The sequence below is a fragment of the Nestor notabilis genome, unplaced genomic scaffold (genome assembly GCF_000696875.1).
Source record: "Nestor notabilis isolate BGI_N333 unplaced genomic scaffold, ASM69687v1 scaffold27638, whole genome shotgun sequence".
Classification (NCBI taxonomy): domain Eukaryota; kingdom Metazoa; phylum Chordata; class Aves; order Psittaciformes; family Psittacidae; genus Nestor; species Nestor notabilis.
This window is the reverse complement of record NW_009939128.1, coordinates 32,172-46,700: the sequence shown is the minus strand read 5'-3', so window position 1 is coordinate 46,700 and position 14,529 is coordinate 32,172. Positions and strand designations below refer to the sequence as shown.

General features: G+C 41.0%; 1 protein-coding gene across 1 annotated transcript; it reads left to right on the top strand.

Moving 5' to 3' along the window:
- Positions 1 to 236: 236 nt before the first annotated feature.
- NPEPL1 (aminopeptidase-like 1) lies at positions 237 to 13,705 on the top strand (the record flags this gene model as incomplete). The annotated part of the gene is made up of 11 exons (XM_010019703.1): positions 237 to 422; positions 1,584 to 1,754; positions 4,382 to 4,471; positions 5,152 to 5,233; positions 5,430 to 5,572; positions 6,120 to 6,197; positions 9,443 to 9,543; positions 10,168 to 10,291; positions 11,372 to 11,548; positions 12,185 to 12,295; positions 13,121 to 13,705. Coding segments are annotated over 11 exons (1,422 nt in total), but the record flags the coding sequence as incomplete, so codon positions are not given.
- Between the last annotated feature and the right edge of the window lie 824 nt (positions 13,706 to 14,529).

Sequence of the window (14,529 nt, the reverse complement as noted above, 5' to 3'; positions counted from 1 at the left end):
TTGTAAGAGACGCTTGTAATGGTAAGTGCGTTTGTATTTTCTGGTTAATAAACAGGTTTGTCGTATTTCCTGTTTCTTTTCACTCAAGAGGTTACTGCATTTAAAAGCATGCACACAATTTCTTTGTTTCCAACTCTTAAAATCCTGTAAAGAGTGCCGGAATCTAGTGAGAATGAGATGGGAAGAAAAGTCTGATGCAATTCTTTGTCTTTAAACTCCTTTTTTTTTCTCCCCAGATATGGCAATCCGCTTTAAGCACTCTGAATCCAAACCCCACTGACAGCTGTCCTCTCTACCTGAATTACGCCACTGTGGCCGCTTTGCCTTCCAGGGTCAGCCGGCACAACAGCCCATCTGCGGCTCAGTTCATCACCCGCCTGGTTAGAAATTGCCTTCCAGGAGGTGTCAACAGATGTATTGTTGTAAGTGGCTGTTTGAAAATGCTTCCAGTGAAATGTCTAGTCAAGTATTTTCTCGACTTCTCATGATTTTAAGCTGTCTCCAAGGAGACTGGAGGTGGGCAAGTTTTACAGATATAATTATACTGACATTTATAAGTGGTTTTGCACTGACACGTAAACAAGAGCTAACTATAACAGCTTATGCATGCTCAAGCAGTTGGAGGGAATTAAGGCTGGATGTGGAGGGAATTAAGGCTGGATGTGTATGTGATGTTTTCAACTAGAAATGGCCACGCAAAGGGAACCAGTAGTGGCTGTTTTCAAACTAGGATTTATGACATTAGCATGTGCTTTAGAAGATTGACATAGCCTGTGTGCAGGGTGCCGTGTCCATACTGTATAACCCATTTATGGTGCCTTTTTGTATTATTCAGTGAGTTTTAAAAGTCTTAATGCAAACTAATGCTCCGGTGTAAGTTGTTTGCAGGACAAGCTCTTGGGCTGCTTTGGTCATCTTCCCTGTGAGCCCGATGAATTTGGTTTTTTTTTCTATGGTTTCCCCAGATTAATTCAGATTCCATAGGTTGTTAGAGAAGTCAGTGTCAGTAACAAAATCTAATCAGTCCTTTCACTTGGAAAACTTATTTGCAAGAGTAATAACTCTACTTAGTAATTTTTATCCTTTATAGTTAACTTCAAAAATATTTAGCTATAACTGCTTCCCATTGGTAATTTCTGTAATGAGCTTCTGGAAAATGTTCTACATGTTTAAAAGCTTTTGGGTTAATCTTAGCCACATTCTCGTGTAATTTCTCTCTGTTTCGTTTGTTTTATGAATGCATATTGGTTGTTCCCAGGCTGGTTTTTGTTATCTTGATCTGTGCAATTAACCTGTGTTAATTACACTAGTGTGATTAAAGCAGTCCAGCTCTCTTACGAGGATGTACTAATTCCTGCGCAGTCAAGTCCAGCAGTGTAATTCCGTATGGGAAATGAGCAGAATCAGTTCGATGTGGTACTGGTGGTGCTGCCACTCCATCCATGCAAAGCATAACATATGTCTTGATTCAGACATGAGTTATTTCCCACCCACCCGTTTTTTATTCCCTCTCTTCCTTTTGAATGGAGTCTTCCACATCCCTGGTGCTGTCTGACGTGTTTGAATTCTGGCTTGTGTTTCAGATGGTCTGTGAACGGTCTGAAGTCTTCGCTTCCGCTTGTGCCTTGGCCAGGGCATTCCCGTTGTTCACACATCGGTCCAGTGCGTCGAGACGCACAGAGAAGAAAACTGTAACAGTAGAGTTTTTCTTGGTTGGACAAAACAATGGACCAATAGAAGTGGCAACACTTAAAGTAAGATTTTGGGGGGTTCCATCATCTTCTGGGGTTTTTTCCCCATTATTCATTGAAATATCTTCTGTTTGTTTTTCTTCAGTTTATTGCATGCACAAATGCATCTGTCTCGAGCTGCACGCAAATAAGTGTTTTATGTAAAGTAATAAATTATCCTAGATCAAATTTCCTTGAAATTGATCAGCTCACAGCACCTGTGAGTAGAAATATTGAACATGTTGCTGCAGAAAAGGCTGAGGATGTTACTCAAAATTTAGATTTCAGGGGTGGAAAGCACCAAACAAATAGCATCAAGAAAATGTCTCCCTTGTCACGTTTATCATAGATGCGAATAGAGTATTTTTAGCTTTTAATGTTGCATTGCTTTTGGTGTGTGGGCTTCTCACTTTCTTTTACCTGGGCAAAATTTGTTTGTGGCTGTACAGGTGAATATTACAGTGAAGTCACTAAAAATTGCTTGTTATGGAATCACATATGGCCTTTGCTATTTCTATCTAATATAACTTTGGCTGAGTTTTTCAAGCAGAGCTGTATCAAGAAACAAGACCCTAAGAAATTATATGGCTTGGAGATGAGCTATACATAGCAGTTAAGTAATTTAATTCATGTTTCAATAGCAGATAAGCAAAGACTGTTTCCCTTGCACCTGACTATTACAAAGAGGAAACTCCACAGCAAGTAACTTTTAGTATGTCAAGTCATTCCTCTACAAGATCCTGACTTAAAAGCTATTCCAAGGTTTGCACTTAAGCTGTTGGGCAACCTCCTGTTCAGTGCTCCATGTTCTGTGTTTCAGTAATGATGGACATTCACTTAGCTGATCAGTCAGTGAGGTTATACAAATTCCTTAAAAATTTTGGCAATGGATTTGGCAAAGGATAGAGTTTTGCTGCATCTGAAATTCACAGAATTGCAGCTTTGGGGTTTTGTTTTTCCTTTCAGTATCTTTTCCTCCATCCTTTGTCCTTACTCTGTGAACTGATTTGGCCACAGCAAATGATGCCAGGCAGTTTTCAAGAAGGTGACAAAGACAGAGGTGCTATGAGTACAACTGTTGGTCACTCAATTTTTCCATGCTTCAAATCAGAAAAACCATAACTGGTGTCAAAAGTAGTTCCTTTAGATAGGTAGATTCCAGACCACTTGGATTATTTATAATTTAAAAAACAAAGCTGAAATTACTTCTACCTCCTGTTCTTGCCCTTGATGTTAATGCCTAAACTGTTACTGGCTTCCTTCAAGCTAAGCTTTCACCCTTAAAATTCAACCAGGACCCGACAGCTGATGTACAGCATGGAAGAAGCATGTGGTAGGATTTTTTTAGCTAAACCTCTCCCTCAGCGTGTTGGTATATTTTGTACCTACTGCATTGTCCAGGATATTTTACGATGAGGATTGTCATAGTTTTACAGGGCACTTATAAAAGCTGTCATTATCCATGTTCTCTTGAGTACCCTGGAAACCAGACGCAGGCACAGCTTATTTCTGTAAGTCATATTGTTTCCCTCAGACTTGGCTTTTGGGATGGAGCACCTCCGTTTACCTGCATGGCCCTAGTGGTGAGTCACTCCTCTCCAAAGCTAGCTTGCGTCCCAAGGAGGCCCTTATGCCTTCAGGGGAAGTAAAGCAATCAAAAGTAATTGTAGGGAATCGGGCACCATTCCAAAGCAATCCAGTTTCTGAGTCTGCTGGGAGACAGTGTACAGAGTCCTTAGGCCAGTCTGGCCAAGCCAAACTTCAGATACATCAGCACAAATGACTACCCAACACGTCAGATTCCTTCAAAAGCTATCTTGACTCTCCCATCCACTGTGTGTGGTCTTCAGTGTAGTATGGCTACTGGAAAGCTTAACCAAAGTTTCCTACCACCTAGTCTTGTTTCAGGTGGTTGGTTGACAGGAGTTAAAAGTTGAAGCTTAGTGTCTGGTGCCCTCGTTGTACTTTTTTGCCAGGAGGCTCCTTCTTTAAGGAAATGGCCTCGGCCTGCTCACTGTCAACTGTTACAGTTCTGTCCACTCTTGCCTAGATAAGTTTTTACTCAGTCCCAGTGAGGGTCAGTCCATTTTGACAGGAATGAGAAGCAGATGAGATGAACGCATGTTTTACACATTCCCCAAGGGTCTGCCATATACAGTGTCTTCTGGTAGTAATCTTTATTGCACTCAGCCGCTCTGCCTGCTGTGTGTAAACTGTGGTTTCCCATGTTGTAGATTACATAATCTCTGCAGGTTTCCAACCTGAGCAGCCTACAAGATCATTGTGACTTCCTGAATTGTCTTCCTCTTATCTTTATTTTCTCCACCTCACATTGCTTTCTTGGTCTCCCTTTGATGATGGAGAAAGCTACTAATTTTTCAGTATCATTTCGCTGTGGGAAAGAATACAGTTGCTTAGAAATTACAGCACAGGGGAATATAACTTAATCTTAACACATACAAAAAATAATGGTTAGCATGGTTGACATTGTTTAATACCATACAGCTGCCTATGATTGGTTGCAGTTAAGCCTTAATGTGCTCCAGAGGAGCCACACATCTAGTGTACACGGCGTAGGTCTAAATGCAAAGCTATGCAGAAAACGAGCCAAACCAAGGCTAGTTCTCACGTGTCCTCACTTCTTTCCGTAGTGTCTGGCAAGTGCTACAGAAGGAGTCAGGCTGGCTGCTCGAATTGTGGACACCCCATGCAATGAGATGAACACAGATAATTTTCTGGAGGTAGGTAATAACACCTGATGAGTAAGAGTTACTAATTGTAAGTCTAGACTGCAGTAATCAAGAATTAGTGTTGTTATCTCTTAGCAAAACCTGTATGTCAGCAGTGGGAAGCACATCAAAGAACATGTCCAAGGATGCAGAGGCTATTTCTTTGGCCTTTAATATTTCATAGAACTTTGCTAAGTTGGAAGGAGGCTGAGAGTACAGCTTGGATTAAGGCGCTAAGAGTCAGAAGACACGAGTTCTTGATTCAGTCATGACGCTGGCTTCTTTGCCAGTGCTAGTGTTGTCTTAAGCCTGATGGTGATAAAAGTTTCTGAAATTATAGGACAGAAGTTGATATGTTTCCAAATGAGTTTTATCATGAAGATCTGGAAAATATTCCTGTCCTATGGCATCATGATCCGATAGAGTGAACAGCTGGCCTTTACCTCTGAAGATTTCTTTTACTGGCGGAGCTTAAAGGTCAAATTTCTGTTTCATGCCATAGTAAATCAAGGATGTCTCAGTGGAATTAGGCCACTAGAAAACCAGCAGCACTCCCAAAATTGTGAATGTTTGTACGTGTATGCATGCAAAAATCACACAAAACCCTTAAGTGGGTACCTATACGTATGGAAAGACACAAATGGGTCCTTCTGATAACTGACTGACAATATCCTTTTTCTTTTAATGATAAGGAAATCAAAAAAGTTGGCAAGGATCTTGGGATTACTCCTGCCATTATTCGAGATGAGGAGCTGAAGGAAAGAGGCTTTGGAGGTATATCTTGTTGAAAATTCAGCTTTGTTTCCTAGCAGTTAATTGGAATGTTTCGCCATCTCCATTGTAATGTTTTATTTGTACATTTCTGAAGCTATTCTGGAATACTGTTGACCGTATTATTCCAAGAAAATAGGCACAGATTGCTCCCCACCGTTTTTCTTACCCACAAGTGGTTTAATTCCATGTTTTCCAGGTATCTATGGAGTTGGCAAGGCAGCTCTGCATCCTCCAGCCCTGGCAGTTCTCAGTCACACTCCAGATGGTGCTACACAGACCATTGCATGGGTGGGCAAAGGTATTGTGTATGACACTGGAGGACTCAGCATTAAGGGAAAGGTACATAAACACTTGTTCTTCTCCTGCCTTTGCTTGTGGTGTTGTTTTCTGATGGAAATGATTCAGTTAATGTCTGTAGGAAACCAAGGTATGTTTATTTGGGTAAACACTTGATCTACTGTCATCTGTATGGACACAAACTATCAGGGATTAGTCCAAGACCAAATAGGATTCAAGGAACACGTTACAGAGCAGTTAAATTCCTACTTGATATTTTGCCCACTGCTAGGAGAAAGCTAGAAGCAAAGATTTTTTTAATTTCTGATTTTGGACGTGGATCCAAAACACATTTTTGTTGGCCTCAGTGTGAATATTGTAAACAACCTTTTTCTTTTCTAACAAATTAGCAGCAGAGGTTTAGTATTTTCCAGTTCTAAGGCAAAAGCCAACAATAAGCAGATACACATGTCTGTGTTTCTGTTACAGCTGAGCAGTGTCAAGGCCAGAGGTACAGAAGCATCAGAAACACTAGTTTTTAGCAGGCATTGCTATGAAATTTTCTTCTAAAGAATAAAATAAATATAGACCTATGGTTGTCTTTAAACAGACTACTATGCCTGGAATGAAACGAGACTGTGGTGGAGCAGCTGCTATTTTGGGTGCCTTCAAAGCCACTGTAAAGCAAGTAAGTAAAATGTGTTAATTGATATCATGCTATCCCGGCATTGCCAGGGAGCAGTCTGGCTTTTGGATATATTCCTGGATATGGCGGCTCGTCCAATCCTGGAGTTCTGACCTGCCACTGCTTTTAGTGATCTTGAGCCCCTCTTTCAGGAAAATACTTCAGATCTTTACTGGGATCTTGAGAATTGTGAGAAATTCCTTGAGTGCAGTTGTGGTTTTTTTTAAGAGTCTTTCTTAAATGTCAGGGTTTGTTCTGTGGACTCAGTGGTTTCTAGTTCCTTGAATCAGATTTATACTTGAGTTATTCAGTGCTGATTTTGTTTAAACTGTGGGATTTGGGGCAGCTGTCATCACCTTAGCGAAGAATGGGATGAGTGACTCTGGGATATAAAGTCTGCCCATATTCCACATCCTGTGCCAGTTCTGATGTTAACCTGCTGGGGAAGTAGCAGCTCTTGTCTCATCGGGAGCTGCTTGTTGGTTTGCTTCTGTGGTCAGAAAGTAGTATGGGAGCTGAGAAGAGGCCAGGTATTGAAATATGAAGGATTTAAAAAAAAAAAAGCATGTTGTGCTTTAACAACATGAGCTGGGGAAAAGAAGTGGCTGCTGCCAAAAAAACTCTGCCCTCTCCACAAATCCAGCAACTGAGTCTTGCTGACAGAGCAGCTATTGCCTCCAAGGAGTATCCAAAGTTCAAAGAACATTTACTGCTGCAGATTAATGCATAGATCTGATGGAAGCTTTGTCCAGGGGATGATCAGTGCCAAATTCCCATTTCTCAACAGTTTAGCTCTGTGCCTTGGCCCTAGCAGCATGTTTGATGTGGAAAGGTTGTAAACTTCACAGTTATCTGCAGAGACTTCAAATTGGAAACAGATTTGTGAGCTGCATCTTAGGCAAAATGGCTTTCCATAACCACGTCCTTCAGAAAGTTAGGTCATGTGTTTGCAAGGGACAAGAGCTAGAACCTGGGTAGTGCTTTGGGAGGGTCTGGGAAAGCCATGGATGTGGTATGTCTTCTAGTGATTCAGTTCTTGTTTCCAGAGTAGTTTTGTGTGCAATTATCTGCACTGAGAGAAGTTGCATTCACAATCACAGTAAGTGATCTGTCATTTCATATGCAGTTATTATAACAGTGAACAAACTGGCAGTGATATGTTTGGACAAGTTGAGCCTGAGTATGACAGACTGTCACACCTCACAAGAAATCTATGCCTTTATATGTAAAAACAAAAGAATTATATCACTGCTTAATTTTACAACCTCGTGTAAGAAGACCTGTTAATGAAATCCATGCAGAAAATATATTCAGATAAGCCGTGGCAAGAATTTGTCAATGTTACTGGTTCAAGACTTTTTTTTAATGATCTTAATAATATAACTCTAGAAAAGGTTTACATTAGCTGTGCTTTGTCACAGAGACTGAAGTTGGAAACGTGTTGGATAGAAAGCTCAGTAGGAAGAGGGGCAGAGGTTGTTAACCATCTTCAGAAAATATCTGCCTATATTCTGTTCAACAGTTTTACAACATGATTTAAAAAGGCTTTGGACAGCAAAATGAAGCAAGTGTTTTTTTCCTAGAAAGATGCGTTTTATCCATTGTGAACTTTCCAGCACAAGGGAGAAGAGAAAAACATTCACCTAAAATTTTCAAAATCCTTCTTGATCCTCATGTTAACATTGTGAATCCTGCTTTTGAAAAGCTACAGACAGAAGGGATTCAGGAAAAGACAACTCACACTGGAAGCAGGTTTTCATTTTTTTGACACTAGATTAACCACGTCTCCTACTTGGAGGAGTCCAGTGAGAGATTGTGAATAGAGTAAGGTTTTTGCTGCACAGACTGTTTTGGAAGAGCAAAAGGTCATAGATGGAAGGTTCTCTCATCAACAGTGCTGTTTGCCCACTGGTTTCTAGGTGCTGCCTGTTATTTTTGAGAGGTTTTGGTTGATGCATTTGCCCTTTAGACTTCACAACATGAGCTGATTCAGCAAGTCCAGTTTTCTTTAGCTATGGACTTATATCAAGTCAGTAAAACTGACCCTGGTTTTCCCTAGAAATTTGATGAGTTTAAGGCTAACTGTCCCAGTTTTAGCCAGGTTTTACTTTGAAAGAGAGAGGATAGATCCTGGTAGTATGTGTCTGACCTGTGGTGCAGGTTGGATGCTGAAGGGCAGCAAACTGTGTGCAGGTGGGAGATCCACTGAGACATGGAGTTTCCACCACATTCCAGGATTGCCACTATCAAAATTACTTTCCAAGAAAATTCTCAGAGATGGAATCTGTTCACCTGGGGTTGTTTTTTTAGGGAAAGGATACAGCACACAAGTGGCTGCATATTAGTATTTATTATTTCCAGAATTTTCCACTATTACTATAGGTTCTTCCCCAGCATGGCAGAAATTATGGCAAGGAGCTCTATTTCTCAAATGGCCCCAGTTTTATCTTTTTTGTTATTGGAGACAAAAACAATGGAAAAAACAGAGTTTGGAAAGTAATCCCGAGCATCCTCACTGGCTGTATTATAGGCCCTCTCACAAGCCTTTTAATTGTCACATTAAAAGCATCCATTGCTGGATCTTTCCTTTGTGGTGGCTATGAAAGGTGGAGTTATGCAGTTGGATGTGTTTGTGATCTCTGTTGCGAGTCAGTGTTAGAGTTGTGTTAAAGTCAGGTTACTGAAGCATTGCATCACTGGAGATGTATTCTGCTGGTTTTCACTCCAGGGGTACTGTTACTTCAGTGATTTAGGGTTTGGTTTTGGTGAGCCTGGCAGTTTCCTGGTGAGCTCAGAGAAAGATCTTACTGGAACTGGCTGTAAAGAGCTGAACATGCTCTTCCCAGGCAGTCGGGTTTGACTAAACAACTCCCTCCGGTTGCACCTGCACATTTCATGTAAAAGATGTTTTAGTCTGGATACCTTGCCACTGAGAGAAGGTTGTACTGATCACTGCTTAATTGTCAAAGGCTTTCTAGGTCACTGCCACGTTTGTCTGTCACATGCATATAGGCTTTTATTCACTCTTCAGTGAGAACTCTAAACCCACTATTAGATGTTACCTCCTTGCCTTCTTTCTATAGCTTATGGCCTCAGCTTCAAGATACAAAACGTTCCTCATAGATTTCCCAATTACATATGTAATTAGTGGCATTGCTGTCAAGAAGTCAAGATCCCTCATTGATTTCAGTCCAAATAAATGAGCTTGATGTGAATCAAAAGCCATTTCTTTCCTATGGTTGTTACAGGGTTTTAAAGACAATCTTCATGCCGTTTTTTGTTTGGCCGAGAACGCAGTCGGACCACGTGCAACAAGACCCGATGACATTCATGTTCTTTACTCTGGAAAGTAAGATTGTGTCTACCCTTCTCAAGAAACATTGAGAGGAAATGCCATCTTTGCTTCTGTTTGTCTGAGTGCCATGCAGATTGTGAACCTGTCCCTCACCTGCTTCCCTAAATAGTGATAATAGTATTTTAGACAGCCATGGTATTGAGTTAATGTGAGTGTGCTTAGAGTTTCCTGTTGGGTATGTAAATACACATCAAAATGCATATCATATATCATGAGCTGAAGTTTTCTTAAAGCACTCAGGTTTAGGTGTTTTTTCTGTGTCCATCTGTAGTCTGTGTGGTCACAGAGGCAGGCTACCACTGTATCTCTTCTTGTTTAAAGCAGAGTATGATACCTCTTTGTCAATGATCTGTAAAATCCCAGCTCAACATGATAGGAATTATACAGGCCCAACAAATAGACCCAACCATGAGGACAGTGCTATTTAAAACCCTTTTCCATGTGTGCTCTGTCTGGATGCTTGCAGCTGGAGAATAAGCAGCCCTCCAGACTTGTGGAGCCAAGTAGGAAAGCACATTAAGTTTGAGTCTGCTTTTTCATCCAGTATTCTAGTCCAGACAGATGAGTTAACTTCCAGCCTGAAGCACTGTTGTATTAAATGTCCTCTCTTCTTCCTAGAACTGTGGAAATCAATAACACTGATGCAGAAGGTAGACTGATTTTGGCTGATGGAGTGGCTTACGCATGCAAAGATCTTGGGGCTGATATCATTCTTGATATGGCCACTCTTACTGGAGCTCAGGTACTGATACAGAACTGCTAGCAGACAGGGTGCATCCTTCTGCTGTCTGTGCATTATATGCTGCCTTGCCTCTGTCCTGCTAGTCTTTGGGGGAAAGTAGATGTTGTGAACTCTTGTGCTTGATGGTGGGTTCCTAAACTTGTGCAAGAGAGAGTTGCCAGCAGCAACCCCAGAAATCCTTTGTGCATGTGACATATGCCACGAGTGTGTGACGTTTATAACTGCATTACTCAAGCAGGAGGTATTTTGTTCTTTATGCAATTTTTTTTGCTTTTGCATACTTAAAAAAACATTGTATTTTCCTGATGACGCTGGCAGCTGATGTAAGTGATCCAGTACTCAGTGTTTGCAAGTCAGAACTCATTTGATGATAGTCATCAGGAATTTTCTTGTCCATAAAATGGCTTATGTTGTAAGTCATACACAGAATGATACAAGTGTACAAATTTGATGCTATTACTGTTTAAAATCTATTCCTCTTTTATACGTTATGTTGATGAGGAGTGATTCTTGTGGTTTGATGTTCTAGCAAATGAATTGATCTTCCTATCAGGAGGAGAAATGGTGGCAAATTTTAGAAGCATGGATGTTGCATTCATTGGTGTAAACATCAATCCTTTGAAAATTTCCCATCATTATCCTGCTGGAACACTGGTGTGGTGGTGGCTTCTGTGTTTTGTATATTTGGAAGGAAACAATTTTTCCAATGAATGAGGATGTTAAATTCAGGCTATTTGTGTGATTAACACACATTGCTGGGGTATCCCCTGTAATGTGTAGTTTGCTTGCTCAGTAACTATAAAGAAACATATTTGTGTAACAGTGGTTTGAATAAGCCAGACAAATGCAGACTATTTTGCTGCAGAATGGACTTACAGAAATGTTAAAAGATTCAGAGTAGCTACAACGTCTTTGTCTACATTCGTAACACTAACTTCTTGTGGAATAGTTTTGACACATTTTTTGCTTGGTGGTTTTGTCAGATGGAAAGCAGCTGTTAGTGCTGAGAGGGAGTAGTACAGAGTTATTGTACCCTGCACAAAGTGAATCCTTCCTCATTATAGTCTTATTTATCACTAGGGAATTGCTACAGGAAAGTATCATGCTGCTGTCCTTACCAATAACGAAGAGTGGGAGAAGGCTTGTGTTAAAGCTGGCAGGAACTGTGGAGACTTGGTCCATCCTCTTGTGTATTGCCCTGAGCTCCACTTCAGTGAATTTACCTCTGCTGTAGCTGATATGAAGAACTCTGTGGCAGTAAGTTTTTTTTTTTCCTTTAAATTCATTTATTACATAAAAATGTGTGTTTTCTAGATAATACGCTGGCCTGTCGTTAGCTGGCTGAAAGCTTTTCGTGTGGGATGTAATCGTAGAAATGGGCCGTGTATTAATGGTCTTCAGGGTCTTTTACCTGGGGATTTTGCAGGCTGTATGTTATTACACTGATATTTCGTGTCAATTTTAAACAGGGTAGCTTGTTTAATCTTCAGGCTGCTGGTCTTTAAGTATGGCCTTAAGACGAATGCTAAATTCCTGATTGGAGATTGTTTAAGAAGTAAAGACTGGTATTCCTCAGTTCATGTATAACCAGCAGAGGCTGTAACTGGGAATGCAGAAACCAGGAAATTGAGGACAGAGGCCTTGGGGATTGCTGCAGCTGCTTTTTCTGCGTTTGTGAGTTAAGTTTCAAAAACACTGCAGAAAGGAGCTTTGCAAAATAACTATTATTGAACAGGAACAGGCTGCTACCAGGGATTAAGTCACATGATTTACAGCATAGCTGGTTTGCAAGACTGTGTTTTAGAACTAGATCTGTAGGACAGAATAGGTAAGATTAAAACATTGACATTCTCTTTTCTTGCAAGACCAACTGTGTTTTTATTATTTCTGCAGGACCGAGACAATACTCCAAGCTCCTGTGCTGGGCTCTTCATTGCTTCTCACATTGGCTTCGACTGGCCTGGGGTCTGGGTCCATATAGACATTGCTGCCCCTGTTCATGCAGTGAGTATGTTCCTGTGACTTCTGATCCTTTCCTGAGCAGGCAAACTAGATAAAGGAAACTGCACGGGCCTCCTGATACTCTGAATTCCGTGCCATCAAATTCAAGAGAATTGGGTGAAGAGTTCTTTTGAAAAGTGTTGACTCTTCATCTGTGTTGGGAGTTTCTTTGTTTTGGTCGCTTCATCTGTTCATATTTTTCGTTTTGATTTTAAAATATTCTAATGGTTGCTTTGATCAGCAACATCTATATCATTGTAAACGTCAACAACTTGCCTGCTTTCTGGTTGTGGCAATAATCCTGCCCTTCTATTTACACCCATATTTGTTTTTTAAGATAATTGACCAGAGTCGATCATCCTGCCTGCTGACCTACAGCAGAGAAAACATTTGTTTCCTCTTGGGGGTTTCCCCTCCTCCCATTGATGGAACTTGTGTATATTTTTTTTCCTAAAAACCAAGCCAATTTACTCCCCCCACCTCCTTTTTTTTTCAACCAGACTTACTTAGCTCGTACTGCAAATCCATGCTCCTGCTGCATGGAACATTCCCAGCCCAGAGCTGTGCTAGCATAAATCCACCCTCGCGTCACTGGGAGCTCTGTTCTCACGTGACTCAACCAACGTGTTGACTGAATCTGAGCAGCACAGACTCCAATAGCAGTAAGGATGCAGAAGCACAAGCTGAGCAGGCCTGTCAGGGACCCTGAGTACTGCCTGTGGCCATGCACCATCACTGCTTTTGTTGAGCGAGTGGTAAACTAAAACTAGATTCAGATTCTACAATCTGAAGTGTGAATTGTTGTGTGGGTTTGTTTTTTATTCCTAGGGTGAACGAGCTACTGGCTATGGTGTGGCTTTGTTGCTGTCCCTGTTTGGAGGGGCATCTGAAGACCCTTTGCTAAACATGGTGTCCCCTCTTGGGTGCAATGGAGAATCTCCCACTGAAGATATGGAGAGGGATTCCAAACGGCGGCGCCTGGTTTAATGCGCCTCAGCCCTAAGTGATGGGGTGCCTGGGTTACCTCACTTTGCACTGATTCATTCTCAAGCAATGAAAATGTCACACATCAGAAATTGCCATGTCTTTTTTTTTTTTACTATTATGATAAGATTTATTACTTGTTTCTGATAAAAACAGCCTGATTACTTGTGGGTTTTTAAATTATTTGTGCACGCAGTTGCTGAACAATATCAGTGGTGCAGAGACCAGGCTCAACTAAGTGTATCAGGAGAAGGATACACTCTCCTCTGAGCTCCTCACAAAACCTAAGTGCATTAATGCATGAGAAGCTCTCGCTAGTCTGAAGAAGCAACTGCAGCTATTGCTTAAGAAGCCTTCTGAATTACTTACTAAATGTGAGGTTTTATCAGACATTTCCGCAGGCCTTGCTACATCTCAGAACACAGGACAAGGAGCAAAACTTCTGTAGACTTGGCTTACTCAGAGACAATTTAGCTTAGCAGCAAAAGAGATGTAATGAGAAAGACCTACGGAAAATACGGTGCTGTTTCCGCATGTTTAATATTTTTCTGACCAGTGAAGTCAGTGAGAGAGGTCCAGAACGTATCTACGTAAATCTTTCACATACAAATTGCAGGATGTATTCATGTTAAATGAGGAAAACAATAGAGGGACTGTGATTCAGTAAAATCGGTTTACAAAGCAGAGTGGCTTTTTGCCACTTAAATTTATTATTGTTATTATTAAAGCAGCTTACATATCCCATGTGGTGTTTCATGGTGTTATTTACACTTCTGAGAACACTGAGTGCTCCAAAAGTTTGTGTGCAACATCATTACTCTGTTCCAGTTCCTTTTCTCAGCATTCATACATGTGAAAACAGACCTAATAGAGTAACAGCTTATATCGAATGTTTCAGGAGGTCCCAAAGAACTTGCGCTGATTCGCTTTGTTTGTTTGACTCGGCTGTAATCAGGGATGCATAGTATTTGTTCCTGTATAAGCCAGTCACAAGGATCTTACAAGCGCTAGTTTGGCTTGGACACCCATGGGAGATGACTTGCCCCAATTTATGTAATGTCAGTGGCAGAATTGGGAACAGAGTGACCAGGTTTTAATCAGTGCTGGTCCTTGCCCAGCAGTTCAAGCGTCAGCCTTTGGAAACATTTCTTGGCTCAACCTGAGTGTTGATGGTGAAAAATCCCACCCAGCACACACTTTTGGCTGCTCTGCAGATAAAGTCAAGCTGAGCTGTGATGGATTACACCTTTCCC